The sequence below is a fragment of the Sus scrofa genome, chromosome 13 (assembly GCF_000003025.6).
Source record: "Sus scrofa isolate TJ Tabasco breed Duroc chromosome 13, Sscrofa11.1, whole genome shotgun sequence".
NCBI lineage: Eukaryota > Metazoa > Chordata > Mammalia > Artiodactyla > Suidae > Sus > Sus scrofa.
Window position 1 is genome coordinate 28,790,491 of NC_010455.5, and position 21,506 is coordinate 28,811,996.

The 21,506-nt window shown below is 48.0% G+C and overlaps 1 protein-coding gene across 1 annotated transcript in view; it reads left to right on the forward strand.

Annotated features, from left to right (window-relative positions):
* Positions 1-21,094, forward strand: part of LIMD1 (LIM domains containing 1) — an 81,393-nt gene extending 60,299 nt beyond the window's left edge. The window contains exons 3-8 of the mRNA XM_021068638.1: positions 5,650-5,717; positions 7,711-7,773; positions 13,336-13,466; positions 14,234-14,285; positions 15,283-15,351; positions 16,596-21,094. Coding sequence (XP_020924297.1) covers positions 5,650-5,717; positions 7,711-7,773; positions 13,336-13,466; positions 14,234-14,285; positions 15,283-15,351; positions 16,596-16,733 — 521 coding nt within the window. The 3' untranslated portion in view covers positions 16,734-21,094. The remainder of the gene's footprint in view (positions 1-5,649; positions 5,718-7,710; positions 7,774-13,335; positions 13,467-14,233; positions 14,286-15,282; positions 15,352-16,595) is intronic.

A 21,506-nucleotide genomic window follows, 5' to 3' on the forward strand; every position in this document is an offset into this window, starting at 1 on the left:
ACATGCCGTGGTTGAGGCCAAGGGGAAAAAAATGGTGACTAGGGTGATATCTGCTTATTATTAAAAGTCGGGGAAAGTGTAGGAGAGTGTAAAGAAGCTAATAACTAGCAAACACCCCTTCACCTGCCCCCACCCCAATCAGGCAGATACCATGTATGTCCATTCAGAGGCACTGTCATTCTTGGACAGATTTCCTTTCCAGCCTTTTTTGTTTTTAGGGCCACACCTGCAGTATATGGAAGTTCCCAGGCTAGGGGTCAAATTGGAGCTGCAGCTGCTGGCCTACACCACAGCCACAGCAACACTGGATCTGACCTGCAGCAGTGACCTACACTGCAGCTTCTGGCAATGCTGGATCCTTAACCCACTGAGCAAGACCAAGGATTGAACCCGAATCCTCAGAGACAACATCGGGTCCTCAGCTGCTGAGCCACAATGGGAACTCCCTCCAGTGTTTTCCCTTTAATTTCTTCTTTACTTAGTTAAAACTTATATTTCTTTTACTTTTCACATTATTACATATGTGTTTTCTTTTTAAAAATTAAGAAGAAAATATTGTTTCTCAGATTATGAAAACATAATTCTAGAAAAAGGAGTTCCTGTCGTGGCGCAGCTGAAATGAATCCGACTAGGAACCATGAGGTTGCAGGTTTGATCCCTGGCCTAGCTCAGTGGGTTAAGGATCTGGCGTTTCTGTGAGCTGTGGTGTGGGTCACAGACGCAGCTCAGATCCTGCATTGCTGTGGCTGTGGCATAGGATAGCAGCTATAGCTCCGATTTGACCCCTAGCCTGGGAACCTCCATATGCTGCAGGTGCAGCCTTAAAAAGCAAAAAAAAAAACCCTAGAAAAAGTTAATCTAGAAATGTATGAAGCAAAAGTGAATTACTGTGTCATACCATCTTGAGGTACTTAATATTAGAAAAAAATTTTAATGTTGAAAGGTACAAAAGGGTAAGTGAAATTTCCCTGTAATACAATCAACCAGTGCTAACCCCTATTAGTTTTTGTGTGCAGTCTTTCAGTTTTTTTCATATAAATGCTCTGTGGGTCTGTGTGTAAGTTACTGAAATGGAATTGTACTATAAATACAGTTTCTAGCTTGCTTTTGCAGGTTCAATCCCTGGCCTTGCTCAGTGGGTTAAGGATCCGGCGTTGCCGTGAGCTGTGGTGTAGGTCACAAACGCAGCTTGGATCTGACATTGCTGTGGTTGTGGCATAGGCCAGCGGCAACAGCTCCAATTGGACCCCCAGCCTGGGAACCTCCATATGCCGCAGGAGCAGCCTAGAAAAGGCAAAAAGACAAAAAACAAACAAACAAATAAACAAAAAACTGTTAGAAAGTACCATAGGTAATAACTTAATTTACATACCAACCAGAAGGCATAAACATTTGTATGTTACCATTTTGGCTCTTTTTTTTATATGGCCACACCTGCGGCATATGGAAATTCCTGGTCCAGAGATTGAATCTGAGCAGCTGTGACCCAGGTTGCAGCTGCAGCAACACCAGGCTGGGGATCAAACCGGTGCCCCTCCAGCAACCTAAGCCATTGCAGTTGGATCCTTAACCCTCTATGCCTTAGTGGGAACTCCTTGCCATTTTGGCTTGTTTTTTATAAAGGAAATAAAATATTAGAGATAAGTTGTCATCATCTTGGTCCCCCATCCCGTCCCATTGCTCCCTTCTCCAAGGCAGCTGCTATTATGAACTGAGGTATGGATCCTTCTGGTCCCAACTTTTATACTGTTACCACATATACACGAATCAATAAACAATATGTAGGAAGAGTTTGTGTGTGTATGCATGTGAGCTTGCTTTAACTGACATATTCGTTCTCTCTCATATGAACGCATTGTTAAGCAGTTTTCCTCATTTGCACATGAGTATGTTCAGTTCAATTCATGATACCTACAGATCTAGTCCTTTTATTTTGATTGCTGTGTAGTATCATATCCATTGACGGTAACTCCAAATTCTTCCTCAATGTGCTTATCAACCTTTCCATATTGGAGAACACCGAAGAGGCTCTGAGTGATGTTTTGCTTTGTTTTTTTCCTTTTTTTTTTTTTTCTTTTTTGGCCACCCATATGGTGGCATATGGAGTTCCTGGGCCAGGGATCAGATTCGAGCTGCAGGTACAGCAATACCAGATCCTTAACCCACTGTGCTGGGCCAGGGATTGAACCTGTGTCTCACTGCTCCCAAGACGCCATGGATCCCATTGTGCCACAGCAGGAACCCCGTGTTCTGGGTTTCTTAGTTTTCATTTCAGGGCTGCAGTGACGATCCATACACTGCACACTGCATCCTGCACACGGGGGCGGGGGGGGTCTTCTCAAGGGGTGTCCCTATCAGTGTGTTGTGGGTAAAGTCAATTTTCAGCTCAGCTGGCTCTCACCTATTCTTCCCCAAGTCAAGCCATTTGACACTCTCACCAGCAGTATGGAAGGGACCCTCTCATCTCACACCTTCACCAAGACAGGGAGTCAGTCATCAGACTTGGTAATTTTGCCCATCTGGGAATGAGTCGTCTTCTGATGGTGGTTGTAATTTGCTTGTGGGATTGAACATCTTTTTAAATGGCTATTGCCTAGAGTTTAAAAGGTTTTGTAATAGGGAAGAACCTTTGTGGTTTTTGTTTTTGTTTTGGTCTTTTTTTGTCTTTTTAGGGCCGCACTGGTGGCATATGGAGCTTCCCAGGCTAGGGGTCTAATCGGAACTGTAGCTGCTGGCCTACTCCACAGGCACAGCAACACGGGATCCGAGCCACTGCATCTGTGACCTACACCACAGCTCACAGCAACGCCAGATCCTTAACCCACTGAGCAAGGCCAGGGATCCAACCCACAACTTCGTGGTTCCTAGTCGGATTCATTTCCTCTATGCCACAATGGGAACTCCCCTTCGTATTCTTTTTACAAATTAATTACTAGGGGGATGTTGCCTTTAATCTTAAATTAGACATCATGGCCCATTTCTGGGAACCCTGCCACCCAGGTAATGAGCATGTTTAGCTCACAGGAAACCTCCTGACCAGGCCCACCTGTCTATGGCTGCAGGTAGGAAGAAATGAACACATTCCTGATGGAACCAGGAAGTGTTTGACTTTACTCCTTCCTCTTTGGGTATAAAAGAAGCCTGGGAGTTCCTGCTGTGGCCTGGGATTGCTGCGTGTCTTGGAAGCACTGGGACGTATGTTCGATCCTCAGCACAGTGGGTAAGGATCTGGCATTGCTGCAACTGAGGCTTAGGTTACAACTGTGACTCGGATCTGATCCCTGGCCTGGGAACTCCATATGCCGCAGAGCGGCCAAAAAAATAAAAGAAGAAGAAGCCTGAATTCTAACTTGGGCAAGATGGTTCTTTGGGATATGAGTCCACCATCTTCTTGGTCTGCCAACTTTCCGAATAAAGTCACTATTCCTTGCCGCAACAACTCATCTCTCAATTTATGGGCCTCTTGTGTGTCAAGCAGCATGAGCTTGAACTTGGGACAGTTTTCTTTTCTCTGTACCTTCCTTTGCTCCTTTTTCCCATTGGGCTTCCTGTCTTTTTCTCAGGATTGTCGCCCTTCTTTATAGGCTCCTCCCTTGCTGTGTGTTGTCACCATCTTCTCACCGCTGACTTGCCTTTCCTTCTAGTCCATTTATTGCCCTTGATTAAACTGTTCCCAAGCCCTTTTACTCTGAGGCTGAATTGAAATTACCATTTCATCCTCAAGGAACGTAGCACATCCCAGAGCATGAGAATATTCTACAGGAACCAGTCAGAGGATTGGGGAAATATTGAGGTAACAGTGGCAGCAATTGACACCATGCAGAGGGTCTGACCAGGCTGGGAGAAGGACAGAGCCTTCCTAATAAGCTTGGTGTAGAGGCAGGAAAAGGGACCATCCATGGATGGAAATCCTTACCATGCCAAAGTCAAAGCCAGCTGCCTATATATTCTCATAATAGCTTTTGTTTTTCACACCGAGGCCTTTAGTCCATCTGGAGGATTTTGCTTTCATCGTTGAATTTATTTCCATTTTTGTGGCTTTCCCCCTTCACTGATGCTTTCAAAATCCTCTCTGAGTTCCATCCAACGAGTTTTCACGGGCAGTCTCCCCTGTTACCTGGTGCTCTTTTCCTGCTCTGGGGTGTCACAGGCAAAGACACCCATTGTGTATGGATGGGATTTCTCCGTCTCAAGCACTGTTAATGTTTGTGACATTTGTGGTTTGGGTTTCAGGTGGACGTTAGCCCTCAGGGGCTTGTTTCTACTAGTGTTTAGAACTTACTCTGTTTTTTGTTTTGTTTTGTTTTGTTTTTTTCAGTCTTTTTAGAGCTGCACCTGCAACATATGGAAGTTCCTAGGCTAGGAGTCTAATTGGAGCTGTAGTCTCTGGCCTGCATCACAACCACAGCAATGTGAGATCCGTCTACAACCTACACCACAGCTCACAGCAACACCGGATCCTCCATCCACTGAGTGAGGCCAGGGATCGAACCCACATCCTCATGGATACTAGTCGGGTTCGTCACTGCTGAGCCACAACAGGAACTCCCAGAATTTCATTCAGTTCTTGAACCTCCCATGTAGTCTGTTTGAGTATGTTTTGTACATTGCCCTAGAAATACTCTCAGATCTGGGGTGGCTGCTGTGTACAGATCCAGGGCCTCCTGTAAAGATGGCTCCCACGTACCTTGAACAGGTGGCCCGCTGTGTTTTTTCGTAAGGGAGCCAGGCACTGGATGAAGTGTGCTGGCCTGGCTCTATGGAAACTGAAGTTACACCTAAGGAGTCAGGGTGTTCTGAATTTTTCACATTCCTTCCCACCCCTTTAGATCAAGAGAAAACGAGAGCAATCCATTATCTTTCCAATAGTATGTGTTTTCAGATGAAAAAAGTTATGAAAATAAGGGCTGGCCAATTTATAGGACTTTCCTGATAGGATGTCCTCAGTGTTCCCTGGAGAACATGTGACAGTCCCCAGTGCCGGTGGGGGGAGGGGGGGACAGCAGCTTCACAGGAGACTGCTGCCTGGTACCTCCCACATGTGGATGCCTCTGATCTGTCACCAGATATCTCACTGGCTTCTTTCCCAGTTGAGAGGAGGTGCGAGGACTGTATAGCGTGGTTGCCAAGCTGGCTGTAATCTTCCTGCCAGGCAGCCCCCCCCCCGCACCCAAGGGAACCCTGTCTTCTGTCCTTACCGTCCATTGCCAAGGACCGCAGCAGCTTGCAGGAGCCAGAAACTATTGTGGATAGTTGGCATATTCTGCATGTTTATTTCTGCTTAAAAAGATTTTGGGCAGAATAGACCTGTGGTTGCCAAGGGGGACGGGGAGGAAGGGGGTGGTTGGGGAGCTTGGGGTTAATGGATGCAAACTCTTGCCTTTGGAATGGATTAGCAATGAGATCCTGCTGTGTAGCCCTGGGAGCTATGTCTAGTCATTTATGATGGAGCCTGATAATGTGAGAAAATAGAATGTGTACATGTATGGGTAACTGGGTCACCATGCTGTACAGTAGGACAGAAATTATATTGGGAAATAACTATTAAAAAAATAATAATCATTTAAAAAAAAGATTTTGCCTTTCTTTTCACTTTTTTCACTGCCGATTAACATTTTCTTTCTACCCTGCCTATGTGTTTTTCCTTAGGCCGGAAGCTGAGAGGAAAAGCCTTCTATTTTGTCAACGGCAAAGTGTTTTGTGAGGAAGACTTCCTGGTGAGTTTGTTCACCCAAATGTCCCCGCCTCAAGGTCTAGGTGGGGAGTGTGCAGAGAGGCCAGCTCACCAGAAGAAGGTGCTTCCTGTCCATGGTCCCCAGTGCACTGTTGGAGAAGGGGGTCTGACCTTCCTTCTGCAGATGCATGGGGTGGCCCACGTTCCTGGGCAGATGGCAAATAGCAGAGCTTTGATCTTCTCAGGGATTTTTAGGTCGCCGGGCCTGCCCTCCTGTTGCTCTGTCCCTTTCTGCCAACTACCCCCAGCTCTTAAATCTCACTCTGGGAGCTGGGCCCTCCTTATTCTCATCCTGCCTGCCTCTTCCACACATTGAAGGGCCATCCATGTGCCAGTAACAACCAGATCTGAACTCCTACCCTGTCGGCCCCTCAGAGGCCAACCACTGACATCTCCCTGCCCACTGGACAGTCCCCAGAGTTGGCCCCCCAGTTCTCCCCCACCACCCCTCCCACTCTGCTCAGAAGTCTCCTTGGACCTTATCTCTGAGAACAGTGTCCTGGATTCCTCCTCGACCCTTCTTCCTTCCTGTCTCATCCAGAGGGTGGCCAAGCATCAAGCCTGGTGCCACCACGTCCTCCCTGGCCTGCTTGGCTGGGCCCCCACATGGCTGCATGGTATCAATGCCCAGGCCTCAGTCTCCAGGGTCCAAAGCATGCATAGAAGCTGCAGTCTGGGCAGCCTTCCCTGCAGCCTCACATCTGGCTCACTCTGGGGCTTGTGGTTCTCTGCAAGCCTTCAGCCCCGTCCTTTGCGCCTTAGCCAGCCCTGTGTCCCTTGCTTGAGTGTCTTCACCCTTCCTTTGCCTGGATCACCAGACAGCCTTTGCATCCCCTGTCCTACTGTGGATCGCCCCTCCTCTGTGCTGCCCTGGGCTTGCCCTGGCCAGCGGTTAGGACATGCCTGTCCATCTACAAGTCTTTCCCTGACTTTACCGTTAAGTTCCTAGGGAGGGAAGAACACACTGCTTCACTCACCTTGACACCTTCAGATCCTAACACACTGCCGAGCATAGAGTGATGCCCAGTCAGTAAGATGACCGATGTGAGACCCAGAGGTGGCTCAGGGCCAGCTTCTTTGTAGCTATGTAGGTTGACTCATTATGACTCTTGCTTGCCAGTCACAGACAAACAAACCCAAAATGGCTTAAGTGAAAGGAAATTCATTCTTGCATACCCTCAGGGGTCATTTCCTCCCACATCTTTGCATCATTCTCAGGCACTGTGTATGTGATTGTCAGATGGTGGCGGCACACCAGAATTGACTGTCTCCCAGTTTTTCCTCCTTTTTTTCTTTTTTTGTCTTTTTAGGGCTACACACACAGCATATGGAGATTCCCAGGCTAGGGGTCAAATCAGAGCTGGCTTTTTACCAGTCCCAGACTTGATTTTGAATCCTGCCCTTACCCTGAATAGGCTGTGTGACCTTGAGAATGTCCCTTAACCTCTCTGAGCTTCCCTTTGCTTCCATTTGAGAAATGGCATAACAGAAACCTTGCAGAACTATTTGGAAACAGTGTGATAGTCTGAGACTTGAGCATGTATCAGAATCCTCTGAAGGGCTGTGAAACCCATATGGCTGGACCCTACCCCCTGAGTTTCCAACTCAGTTGGTCTGGAGTGGAGGCCGAAAATTTGCACTTCTGACAAGTTCCCAGCTGATGTCAGGGAACTCCGTTTTGAGAAGCACTGGGTGAGAAACTAACGATGCTCTCTGCACAGCCTCTGACGGGGAGCCTGGCATGTCATGGCTGCCAGCGCTCAGCTGGTAAGAGGGCAGCAGCATTAGCTTTTGTAATGACTTTTGTGGCAGGGGATATTCGTGACTCATCACCCGATTGTCCACGGGAAAATGACAGGTTCCTGTGTAAGGCGACACCGCTTTCTGAGAACTTTGGGGTCCTCGTGACTGGCAGGGCAGTAGCTAGATTCCTCTGCCCTGCCTGTGGTTAACTTTCTTTTCTCTTTCCTCTGCAGTACTCTGGTTTCCAGCAGTCTGCTGACAGGTGTTTTCTTTGTGGACATCTGATTATGGACATGGTGAGTAGGGCCGGCCAAACAAGGTGATGGCATGGTGGGAGGGGGAGGCAGTCACAGAAAACAATGAATAATTGAGAACACTGTTTCCTACCTTGTTTGTGGTTACAGCTGGTTTTATTCGAAGAAGACCCTAGGCAGCATGCTTGCCCGCCCTAGTAGAGCCCACCTTGGGCTTTTTTCCGTATTAGCATCCTGTGCCATCCAGTCCACACAGTGTCGGGTTTCTGATGACACACTGTCCTCTGGGCTGCTCACATCACACCAGCCTCCCTCTGATTTTCTGGGGTCCTCGTGGCATCCCAGGCAAGATGCCAAATGGGTGGGGTTTAACTGCAGACATCGCAGCTACCGGCATCAGATGCAGAAAGCCAGATCGTCACCGTTGTTTTATCCCCATGTCTGTTCCAGCTCAATCATTTCCTCAGGTGAGGTTTTGGGGCCCATCGTTAGCTTTGAGATGGTGGAAGAGGGAGCAGGTTTTAGACACTCTGTTCTGAGCTTGTCCTGGGCCTCAGGGCCTTTATCTCTTTAGCGGGGACAGTTCTTCCTTCCTGGCCTCCTCATAGGGAGAGGTTGTGAGGTTAATAAAGACAGAGATCACAGTCTGTCTCAGAGATCCAGTGGTTCACCAAATTTCACTAAGATATTGGTCCGAGAAAAGCATTAGATGACGTTCTTTTAGCTGAAAGACTTAAATCCCTCTCTAAGCTGATTAATTCCACTCTGGAGAAAGGAGTTGCTAGTCATTGGTATTTCTTTTTCTTTTACCTTTTTTTTTTTTTTTTTTTTTTGTCTTTTTGCTATTTCTTTGGGCCGCTCCCGCGGCATATGGAGGTTCCCAGGCTAGGGGTCGAATCGGAGCTGTAGCCGCTGGCCTAAGCCAGGGCCACAGCAACGCGGGATCCGAGCCAAGTCTGCAACCTACACCACAGCTCACGGCAACGCCGGATCCTTAACCCACTGAGCAAGGGCAGGGACTGAACCCGCAACCTCATGGTTCCTAGTCGGATTCGTTAACCACTGCGCCACGACAGTAACTCCCTCTTTTACCTTTTTGATTGAAAAACCCTGCAGCGAGTGTGCCTCTTAAGTGTACAGCTGAATGAATTTTAATATATGTATAAACTGATGTGTGAACACCGTGCAAATCAGGGTCTAGAACATTCCCCACATCCAGAAAGACCCACTTCCACAAAAAGACCCACCATCCTGACCTCTATTGCCCCAGATTTGTTTCACTGGTCCTGGAACTTCATACAGAGGGACTGATCCTATAGAGATGCCTTTGCGCCTGCCTGTTCTCACTCAGAAAAGTGATTTGGAGATTCACCCACGTTGTTGGCATGTTGGAGCTCATTTATTCTCATTGCTAAGTAGAATTCCATTTATGGATATAGCACCCTTTTTTTAATCCATTCTCCTGCAGATGGCAGTTTGGAAGTTTTTGGCAATTTATGAATAAGCTGCCATGAACACTCTTATGCTTCTCTCTTTCCCTCTTTCTTTTTTTTTTGGCCATGACCGTGGCATGTCCAAGTTCCTAGGCCAGGGATCCAACCTGAGCCACAGCAGCAACAACACCGGATCCTTAACCCACTGCACCGTAAGAGAATTCCCTTCTGTGTGTCTTTGATGGGCACTCATTTCTGCTGGTTTTATGCTGACAGGTATAAAACAGTGAACCAAAACCATCTCTGTTTGTGAATAGAACCTGCTGCCGTTCAGGCTCTGACACAGCACAGCACAGCTTGGCCCTGTGAGCATTCCATTGGCCACGAAGGCCTTCCTAGGGACATGGCTGGAGGGCCAGGCAGGAGCCATGGAGCCACACACCCTCACCCCTGCCTCTCCAAGCGCTTGCTTGAGTCCACAGGGCTCTGTTTCTTTTATATATATATTTATTTTTTTGGCCGCTCCTGCAGCATGCAGAAATTCCTAGGCCAGAGATTGAACATGTACCACAGCAGTGACCCAAGCCACAGCAGTGACAACGCCAGATCCTTAACCCACTGAACCACCAGGGAACTCCCATGGGCTCCATTTCTTTAGCACATTTTGTCCTTGATTTTAGAGCCCTTCTGACAAACCCAGTACATATGAGGCCAACAGTGTCCCCGTTTAGGAACATGACTCTACCCTGTTCTTATTTCTGGATATCCTGCCCTCTTGTTCCTTGGGGTATCTTATTTATCTATTGCTACATGACAAGCCACCCAAAACTTAGTGGTTTAAAACAGTGGTGATTTATCATTTGCCATGATTCCATGGGTCAGGAATTAGGTCAAGGCTGCACCGGGTGATTCTTCTGCTCCATGTGGCATTGCCTGGGGTCATTTACTCAACTGTGTTCAGCTGGTGGCACAAGATGACCTCTCACCCTCCAGGCCCCTCTCCCTGGGGCTGCTAATCTTATTCAGTAGTTTAGCTTAGACGTCCTTTCAGCAAGAGAGAAGAAGTAGAAGCTGCTAGTTTTCTTGCATCCTTGACTTAAAACTTCCAGGACAGCCTTTCTTCCTCATTCTGTTGATCATAAAGTCACAAAGCCAGTCTCCGATTCAGAGGCAGGGGGACAGAGTCACCTTGTCGTGAATCGAGTCAGCCTGGGCACACAGGCGAGAGGGAACTGAGTTTTGGTGACCATCTCTACCCCATGGGCTAACACTAAGTTGCCCCTGGATTCTTGCCGGTCTGCTCTTGGACTTGAACACTTTTAGTGACTGTCTGTCTGCTAGTGACACTTAGTTTTAAAAATAGAACCCTTGGAGTTCCCATCGTGGTTCAGCAATTACTGAACCTGACTAGTATCCATGAGGACGCAGGTTCAGTCCCCAGCCTCACTCAGTGGGTTAAAGATCTGGCATTGCTGTGAGCTGTGGTGTAGGTTGCAGACATGGCTCAGATCCCACGTTGCTGTGGCTGTGGTGTAGGCCAGCGGCTACAGCTCTGATTCAACCCCTGGCCTGGGAACCTCCATATGCCTGGAGTGTGGCCCTAAAAAGACCAAAAAAAAAATATATATATATATATGTATATATATATAGCACCCTTAATTGCCACCAAGAATGAGAATAATACAGAGAAAGAGTCCTTCAGCTCCCCTTCTTGGATCTCCAGTAGAACCCCAGTTGTCCGGTCTTGGTGTAAATTGTCTCTGCCCCTCTTTATACATAGAGGTGGATCCTCTGGGCTTGGAGGGGGGAACTGGCCTTTTCCCACATTAAAAAAACCCAACAGCAGATGATGACAGCTAGTCAGAATGCCCCACCGTGTGGGTTAAATTAATTGAAGGGTCTCTTTCTGCCAAGACAGCCTTAGGCTGAGGGTAAAGTCCATCCCAAGGTCCAGATGGCCAAGTGGATTTTGAAGCCCGGCCGGTTGTTCTTCCCACGTTGGCAGCTTGGGGAGCCGGGGAGGTTAGTGAAATCCCAGAGGGAATGAGGAAGCTTGAAAGCTGGGCTTTCAGAGGAGGACTGGACTAGCAAGAAGTCCTCTCAGTGCCCTGGGCAGCAGCGTGTGAGGTGTGGCATTGGCCTCTACAGGCAGCAGGCAGGTGCAGGAAGGAGCCAGGACACAGCGTGCTTTCCCACGGGCCTCACGACTCTCTGCCAAAGGTTCTCCTTGGTTCCAAAGGTTCTCCTTGGTTCACCTGCCTGCTGGAAGCCTTTTTGTGTCCCCACCCAGATGCTGATCACCATTCTGTACATTCCTTGACGGTGGGCCTTTTGGTGCCACCTTGCTGGTGTGGTTGATTCCGTGGGTCTGTTTGGGCAAAGTTTCACAGTGTAGGTAATTACATAAATGAGTCTCCTACTGAGACATCAAAGTGCTTTCAACTGCAAATTATAGAAAGCCCAGGCTCGGAGTTTCCGTCGTGGCACAGTGGTTAACGAATCCGACTAGGAACCGTGAGGTTGCCGGTTCGATCCCTGCCCCTTGCTCAGTGGGTTAACGATCTGGCGTTGCTATGAGCTGTGGTGTAGGTCGCAGACGCGGCTCGGATCCTGCGTTGCTGTGACTCTGGCGTAGGCTGGCAGCTGCAGCTCCGATTCAACCCCTAGTCCGGGAACCTCCATATGCTGCAGGAGCGGCCCAAGAAATGGCAAAAAGACCAAAAAAAAAAAAAAAAAAAAAGCCATTGCTGAGTAGAGCCTGAGAATGTACATTTAACAAGTTCCAGAGTTCCGTCGTGGCGCAGTGGTTACGATCGACTAGGAACATGAGGTTGCGGGTTCGGTCCTGCCTTGTTCGTGGGTTAACGATCCGGCGTGCGTGAGCTGTGGTGTAGGTGCAGACTTGGCTCGGATCCGCGTTGCTGTGGTCTGCATAGGCCGGTGGCTACAGCTCCGATTCACCCCTAGCCTGGGAACCTCCATATGCCGCGGAGCGGCCCAAGAAATAGCAACAACAACAACAAAAAAAAAAGCCAAAAAAAAAAAAAAAAAGCCAAAAAAAAAAAAAAAAAAAAAAAAAAACAAGTTTCCAGCAGATGCAGATACTGCAGGACCAGGGACCATACTTGCAGAACCACTCACATAATAGGAAAAATGGCTTTTTTTCACTTAAGAGGCTTGGAGGGAGTTAAACTGCCAACTCACTGACGCCACCAAGGACATTCTCTTCCATCTCCTCTCTCTCCCACCCTCTGCATCTAGGCTCTGTCCTGGTTTCAGGACAATTCCAGGTATCAGTCACATCCAGATTAGATGACGCTGAGAGGAAGAAGGTGCACAGGGCTTTCTCATCACTGGGTTTAAAAGCAGCAACAACAAAGGGGCCTTGCTTACACTTGGATTTGAGATAATTAGGGGCCGAGTTACAGCTGCCGGATTATCACACTTCTGAGTAAAAGCTGCTTAGAAGGGCCCCCAGAAGGGAGAAGTTAAGAGGTTTTTTCTGAGCTTTGCCATTTCCTGGTGGAGTTTCATTTCATCTTTCCATGTCTTTGCTACTTCCCAAGTCTGAGGTGGATCCCTTCATGGCCCTGCTTTGCAGCATTTCCTGCAGAGAATGATGGAAGTTTTTTTGATAGAGAAGCCTCCCTCCTAGAAGTTTATGAAGTACAGGAGAAGGATCCTATTTGGTTTCCTCCTGTTTTGGGTTTTTGGTGTTTTTTTTTTTTTTTTTCAGATTAAAAAAATATAGTTGATTTACAACATTCTGTTTCATTTCTGCTGTACAGCAAAGTAACCCAGTTATTTATACACACACACACACACACACATATATATACCTTCTTTTTCTCATATTATCCTCCACCATGTTCCATCACAAGTGACTAGATATAGTTCCCTGTGCTATACAGCAGGATCTCATTGCTTATCCACTCCAAATGCAGTCGTTTGCATCTACGAACCCCTAGCTCCCAGGTTTCCTCCTGTTGATACATGTAACTAGGTTAGCCTTTCCTGCCCCATCATCTCTTGGTCCAGGTAAACTGGGATAAGGGTGTTTCAGGAGGCCGTTGTTCACACGGTCCTTTGGCCTGATATGTCTCTCCCTCCCACTGGCCCTTTCTTCCCCGTAATTTGTGCTGAACCCTGGCCTCTTCCTTTGCACCCTCAGATCCTGCAGGCCCTAGGGAAGTCGTACCACCCCGGTTGTTTCCGCTGTGTCATCTGTAACGAGTGCTTGGATGGGGTGCCCTTCACTGTGGACTCAGAGAACAAGATCTACTGTGTCCGGGATTATCACAAGTAAGGAAGAATGGAGTGAGAGGAGCCACAGGGATAGGCCATAACAGCTGAAGCTCAGCAGAGGGAAGGATGGAAACCTGCCGAGGGGTGTCTGCGGAGGCGTGTCTGCAGGCTGCTTGAGAGCGTGCAGTGGTTTTGAGGGGTGCAGCTGGGGCCTCGGGGGTCAGCGGATGCCAAGGCAGAAAGGAACTGGTTAAAGAATTCTGCTTGGGATTTCCCTGGTGGTCTAGTGGTGAGGACTCAGTGCTTTCATCATTGCAGCCTGGGCTTAGCCCCTGGTCTGGGAACTGAGATCCCATATCAAGTCGCTGTACTCTGCCTCCCCTTCGCCCCCACCGCAAAAAAAGAGTTATGTTTGCTGGAAAATCCTATAATCAGACCAAAAACCCTATAATCAGATATCTGGCTAGGCCTCTGGAGGAATCTCCCAAGCCCTGTGGCTCCAACTTTACCAGACTTCAAAAAGCACCAATTCAGGGCTGGTCTTCACCACCCTTGGTTTGCCTGGGCCTGTATGAGGCACCCTGAGGCAGTAAACACACAGATCAGCCTCTGTCCCTGGTAGGGGGAGAGGAGCCAATGCACTTGTTACCTCTGGGGAACAGTCAAGAAGCAATACTCCCAGGAGTGAGCCAGGCCCATCTTCACAGCAGAAGGATTCACATGAAGAGTGATGGGGGTGGGGTCAGGCCAGCAAGGAAGGCTCTAGGCTCATCTCCCAGAAACACCACAAATGCGCGTCCCTGCTTCCTTTCTTCTCCCCCCAGGGTGCTGGCCCCCAAGTGCGCAGCCTGTGGCCTTCCCATCCTTCCACCCGAGGTAAGATACTTTTTCAGCTCTGCTCCTAGGGTTTTCTAAGACATGACTATCTACCTGGGTCATTTGCCAGATCTGCATTGCCCTTCTGCCTTTTAAGAAATCCTTCCAATATCTAAACTCTGGGATAAGTGCATCCTCGCCAAGAGGCCTCTTCTCATTAGCTGCCTTTCCCACCCCAAGGCCCTTCTTGAACCCTATTTGTCCCTGCTTTCTTTTTTTCTTTTTACAGCCACACCATGGCATATAGAAGTTCTTCAGCCAGGGGTCGAATTGGAGCTGCAACTGAAGCCTATGCCACAGCCACGGCAGCACCAAATCTGTGTGGCAGCTTGCCGCACCTTCAGATTCTTAACCCACCAAGTGAGGCCAGGGATCGACCCCACATCCTCATGGATACTAGTTGGTTTTTTTTTGGAATTTTAGGGCTGCACCTGTGGCATATGGAGGTTCCCAGGCTAGGCGTCCAATTGGAGCTACAGCTGCTGGCCTACACCACAGCCACAGATTCAAGCCGCATTTGTGACCTACACCACAGCTCACGGCAACGCCGGGTCCTTAACCCACTGAGTGAGGCCAGGGATCAGACCCGCAACCTCATGGTTCCCAGTCGGATTTGTTTCCATTATGCCACGACAGGAACTCCAGATACTAGTTAGCTTCTTAACCTGCTGAGCCACAGTGGGAACTCCCTACTTGTCCTTGTAATCAGGTCAAACTCTCTGACTTGATACCAACTCCTCAATTAGAAGATGAGCAGGTAAACAAACCAAGTAGGTGGTTCTTTTCAGTGTTGACTCTGACATTCCAGAAGGTAGAACTACATCCCTCCCACTCACCCACTAAACGGGTCCTTTTCCCTGCTGGTGTTAGTATCCACTACTGACTCCTGCTTTTCTCTGAAGGCTGTCTACTTGCTACCTCAGAAAGCAGCCCCACCCCCGGCAGTTTCCCTCCCCCCCCACCCCCAGCCTCTGGTTCTCGCTTTCTTTTGGTCCAGGGCTCAGATGAGACCATCCGTGTCGTGTCTATGGACAGAGATTACCACGTGGAGTGCTACCACTGTGAGGTAGGCCCCCCCGGCCCTAGGAGGCCCCTGTACAAGTCCAGGAGGAAGGCATCCAGATTGAGGGGGACAGGGTGCAGGCAAGAGGCTGCTCTCCAGAGATGATGGAGGATGTGGGTGAAGCCCGGTTTGGTGGTAGGGTTGGTGGAGGTGGGAGAGGATGAAGACGTTTGGGTATAAAAAATATGTCTTTACTATTTTCTCTGCATTTATAACCCCCAAGTCCCAAATCGGTTGCAGCTGCCCTCCCTGAAGCTGCAGAGTGGGAGGGTCACGGGGAGCATGAGTTTCGGGTCTTGTTTGGGGCCCAGATTGTCAGGTAGGGATTTGGGGAATAGACTCCCTCCCCTCCAGCTTCTGGGCTGTTCTATCGGCCAGGGGCCCCTTTCTCAGCTGGGCCGTGGAAATCACGAAGAATTCCCCCCCCCCCCCCCGGAAACAGGCATGTCACTGGTGAGCCCATCTGCCCCTGTCACACCCCAGGCTGAAGGAGCCACTGGTGCCCCATGTCTGTCAGAACAGCCAGGGTTTGTGGAGGCTGCAAATGCTTTAAGTGCCCGTACAATCTGAGCCAGATTTAAGTGGATCCACCCACGAAAGGAGTTATTTTGTGTTGCTGTCACTGGGGAGAACAGTGGGTGTGGGTGACATATAGCTTGATCCCACAGCTAGCACTGAAGAAAGAGGTACACCAGGTGCTGGAGAAAAAGGTAAAGACACTTGTTCAACCATGCTCTCTCCACATTCCAGACCAGTGCCACCCGATAGAAATTTGAGAGTCACACACTCAAGTCATGTGTGTAATTTTGTTTTCCAGTGGCTGCATTAAAAAAAGTAAAAAGAAACAGGCAGGATTATTTTTTGTGATACTATTTTATTCAACCCAATAGATCCAGAATGTTATCATTTCAACATGTAGTTGAGACAAAAAAAAAATTTTCATGAGATATTGTATATCCTTTTTCTGTCCTAAGTTTTGGAAATCTGATGTGTGTTTACACTGACATCACATCTCATTTCTGACCAGCCCCCTTTTCAAGTGCTGCAGAGGTTCATGTGGCCAGTGGTTGGGGTGTTGGGCAGTGCGGTCCAGACCCTCCCAGGGCAGGTGGGGGCTGCGTGTCTGGGCAACTGCGTTTTCTGCCCAAATAGAATCACACAGTGCCCTCTGCTGGTGCTTGGGCCTGTGTGTGTGGCTTGCAGTCTGTTTTGTTTTGCCACCACTGAGCATTTTTGCCTCACTCCAGGACTGCGGTCTAGAGCTCAATGATGAAGATGGTCACCGCTGCTACCCCCTGGAGGATCACCTGTTCTGTCACTCCTGCCACGTCAAGAGGCTGGAGAAGGGCCCCTCCTCCGCAGCCCTTCACCAGCACCACTTCTAGCCAGAGCCTCCTGCAGACCTCACATCGGGGACAAGGAGTCAAGATTGCACCATGAGGAGTCCACCTGTTAATTCCAGTGGCCCCTGGAATGGAATTGGGGTTGGGACAGTGGAGGGGGGGGCATTTCCTGAGTGTGTGTCGGGGATGCCTTTCCTTTAACCAGGGAGAGGATCCCTGCCTGGCTGGTATTGTATATTTTCCATGTGCCTTTCTTTGCTGCCACGCCCTTATTAGATTACTCAGGAAAACACCCCAGCAAGTGCGTGGCATGTGACAGGAGATCTCATTAGTGTGACCGAATGAACCCTCCTGTCCCCTCCGGGAATAGTTCATGCTTCAGAGGGAAAGGTTTGCACTGAGCAGATCTTACTCTGAAGAGAGATTTCAGCTGCCCATACATTCAATCCTCTCCTTCCCCTTTGGAAAATACTTGGACCCAAATGCCCCCTCCCAACCACACCAGACACACACACACACATACACACACACAGTAATTTAAGACTTCCACTCCAGAGCTTCAGTTCTTCTGTAGAATGGCTGCACATTTTAACTGCACCATTGCAAGAAGGAAGCTCTAACATGTGCTTTGGATCTTAGGAGGAATTCACTTGGTAAACCAGAGCCATGATTTGAAATAAGTGAGATAGGGTTTCCTCCTTGTGCCCTGACCACATTCTCTGTGCCCCTGCAAATCTTCATGCCTTAAAAGGGCAGCTGGGGGCCTGACAGAGGTTGGTCCTCTTCTAGCAAAGTGTGCTCTGGGACGAGAACTTGGTGCCGGCACCAGGCCTCTTTCGCCCATCTGTTTGCGCTTTTTTCCTTCGGAGCTCTCGTGAGTCTGGGACTTGGGAGTTGCTCCTGCAAAAGTGGGTCTGGGATCTTCTGTGGGGATCCTCTTGTGTCTGTTTTTGCTTATTTAATGATGGGCTTTTGGGAAGCTTGTCCATGTACTGAGACCTAGCTCCTAATAAATGAGGAGAGTTTTTGTGTGTGAGATCTCACAGGTGGCCTGGGAGGGCGTGCCTCAGGGTAAGTTATTATGTTCATTTCATAGGTTTCTGTCTTGCCCAGTTCTTGGCACAGGCATTAAGTCTGAAGAAACCAGTATAAGGTACACTGCGTTTTGTTTTGTTTTGTTTTTCTCTCTTTTCTTTCTTCCTTTCTTTTTTTTTTCCTCTTTTGGCCACCCCGTGGCATATGGAGTTCCCAGGCCAGGGATCACATCCAACCTATGCCACAACTGTGGCAACGCCAGATCCTTAACCCACTGTGCTGGGCCAGGGATTGAACCTGCATCACAGCACTCCAGAGATGCTGCCAATCCTGTGCGGCATACTGGGAACTCCCTCTTTCCTTTTTTAAAAATTGTTTCCCTCTACTTTCGGTCTTCCACACACACAAAAAATACCTCACAGATAGGAGCTTCAGATTAGGGAGGAATTTGGTCATCTTGTTGGACTCACCCATTGTGCGTTCGGAATCTCTGGCTTCACCCAGGTCAGACCAGTGTGTCCGGGCACTATAATCTCAACTAAAGGTCAACTGGGAATTGATCCCATTGAAATTGGGTGCTACTGCCTTCTGTATCATCAGGCTAGGTCCCACAGTGGCAAGGGCTAAGGGAGGGCCATGCACTGACAAGATTTCAAGGCCACCTCGGCACTGAAGAGGGAGAATTTGCCCTGTGTGTCACATTCCTGAGGCCCCTCGGCATTTCAATGAGAAGAAAGTATTAAAAAAAAGGCTGACTGGCCTTTGCCCTTTCATTCAGCCCATGGGGGAGGGGCCCCAAGCCTTGTTGCAGGACGGCAGGAGTCATCTCACCACCCCCACCCAAGCTGAGAGTGTGGTGGCTGGTGTCTGCTCCCCACCTTCTGACCTCACTCTCAGAGGCTTGGGGCCTTGGAGGGTGGTCAGTGGACCCCAAAGGCACAAAAAAGCTGCAGATTCTTCACTGGGCCCAGCTCCACTTCTAGGCCATGTTTGGACTCATTTGGTAGCAATTGCCTGTACGAAGCACAGAATTGGCACCATGGATTGTCTTTTCCACTTTTGTTAAAGTCACTCTGTTGGAATCCTTTGGCCAGCTGTCACTTCAGCCCAGACTGTGTGCTTTCATTGATGCCTTTTCACAGGCTGAGCCTCCTAGGAACCCATGAGTGCATGGGGCTGGCGAAGTGAACCCTGGGGTCGCACCCTACCTTCCCAGCAAGTTGTCCAGCTCAGCCCTGGTGAGGCTGCTGGGCAGGTGGAGCCAGCCAGTGCATCTTAACCTGTCTCTGCCCACCTAGCATCATTTCTGGCCTTGGTGGCACACCTTTGCTCCAGTTTCAAATCAAGTAGAACATAGCCAATTGCCTTGGAGTCACGTCAGAAGTAGCAAGAATTTGTTTGCAAATTGGGTAACAGCTGACCCTTGAACAACACAGGTTTGAGCTGCATGGGTCCACTTCTATGTAGATATTTTCCGATGGTAAATACAGCAGACCTACCCTGTGGTCGAATCCACGATGCAAAGGAACCATGGTTCCAGACAGCTGACTATAGGTTATATGAGGATTAACCCTCAAGTTGTTCAAGGGTCAGGTGTAGTTTAAACATCTCTAATTTTCTTTTTATTAAAGTATAGTTGATTTACAATGTTGTGCCAATTTCTGCTGTACAGCAAAGTGACCAAATCATTCATATATATATATGTATGTATGTATGTGTGTGTATATATATATACACACACACACATTCTTTTGGAAATATTTTCCATCAAGGTCTATCCCAGGAGATTGAATATAGTTTCGTGTGCTATATGGTAGGACCTTACTGTCTATCCATTCTAAAAGTAATAGTTTGCAGCTATTAACCCCAAACTCCCAGTCCATCCCACTCTCTTACCCCTCCCCTGGTGTAATTCATTTTTTAAATGCAAATTTTAAAGTGGCCTTGACTGAGGCAATTCCGATATCTCAGTGGATATTTTAAACCACTGACGAAGAACAGTAAGGGAATTTATAGACACCCTAGCAATCCGAGCAGCAACTTCTCTATTGTCAGGGTCCCTGGAGAGGGTCCTAGGTAGGAATTTCATATTGGTTTTGTCTCCTCCTCAGGCCCATGCACCAAAGCCATGAGTAGATGTCCACTTACCTGGTATTTTAAACTCTCTGTAAATTATTAGCCAAATAGAGCTGTGAGGGGGTTGTATTTATGGGCGTGTAGAAAGAACACACAAGCACCTCATAGACCAGGATGATTAAGTTTGTTTTAAAAGGAAGAGCAGATAGCCCTGTCTTGAGTTCCCTGGACAACTCCTAGACTTGAGATAATTGAGAATTATGGCCTGATTCCAGACCCCAGAGCCAGCCTCCACCCTTCTTCCTTGCCTCTCTTTGTCCTTTTTTTTTAATTTTTTCTTGTCATTTCTACCCCCAGCTAGGGTCATTCAAAAACTGCCTGGGTGATCTGAGAAAAGCCAGTAATCCAGTTTGGCCTGTTTTAATAGCATCTTCTCTCTCCGATGCTATCCCCCCCATCTGTGGTTGAGGAAAGAGTGATTCGTTCATTTTTCACACAGAAGGGCATTGAGTCCTGTTGGGCCATTACCTGCATGTGGCAGCAGGACTTTCCATTTCTCCGAGGTTAGTGCTTGAATGAAGACTTATTTTGGCTGAGTCCACTGAGGTTGTGCCACTGAGTCCCGGGTGGCTGGTGGTATAATCTTGGTGTTCTGATCACTTTCAAGCACTGCCATCACTTTGTTTCCGTGGGCTTCTGTCACACAAGATGAAAATGAGAAGTGTTAGAATTGGAGAAGGTGATTTGGAATTCACCCTCCTTTGCAGGCTGTTTTCATGGACCATTTCCTGTGTGTGAAAGTAGGAGAGCTGTGCTGGTGGCTGGTGTCCTTGCAGAGAATGTGTGCAAGACTTGACTCCAAGCCTTTGTTGCCTAAGGCACTTGTTAAAACTGTCGGCCGGAAACCAAATCCTTTGTACCCTCCTTTGTGCCAGGAATAGGTCCTTATTTCCCAGTTACTGTTTGAAGTAACATTTAAAAGCAATAGGAAAGAAAATGAGAAAGATATGTTAGTTGTCAGTTGTTCTGAGCCAGAACTGGGCAGATGTGGGAAATTTCCGTATAGTGTATAAAAATTTCACTCTGCAGGGAAGTTGTTTTCCTCCGTGTCTCTTCTTTGACCTTAATTGATTGAAAATAGCATTACTATTAAATTATTCAAAATTTTACTGTTACTATAAAATTATTCAGAATATGTTACTATAAAATTATTCAAAATATTGTTACTATAAAATTATTCAAAATTTTACTGTTGCTATAAAATTCAAAATATCATGACAATGAAACTGCCTTAATTTGTAGACTATTAAAGTGATCTCCAACATAATGATCTTTCCTGGGTCTTCTTTTATGTGTGTGTGTGGAGTAAGTAGATGGTACTTTTTGCTTAATAGGATTTGGCTACCTTTTAGAGCTTTGGATTTAAAAAAAAAATTTTTTTTTAATTTATTGCAGTGTAGTTGACTAGAACTCTGGATTCTTTTTTTTTTTTTTTTTTTTTGGCTTTTTGCCTTTTCTAGGGCTGCTCCTGCAGTCTATGGAGGTTCCCAGGCTAGGGGTCTAATCAGAGCTGTAGCCGCTGGCCTACACCAGAGCCACAGCAATGTGGGATCCAAGCCACGTCTGCAACCTACACCACAGCTCATGGCAACGTTGGATCCTTAACCCACTGAGCAAGGCCAGAGATCGAACCCTCAGCCTCCT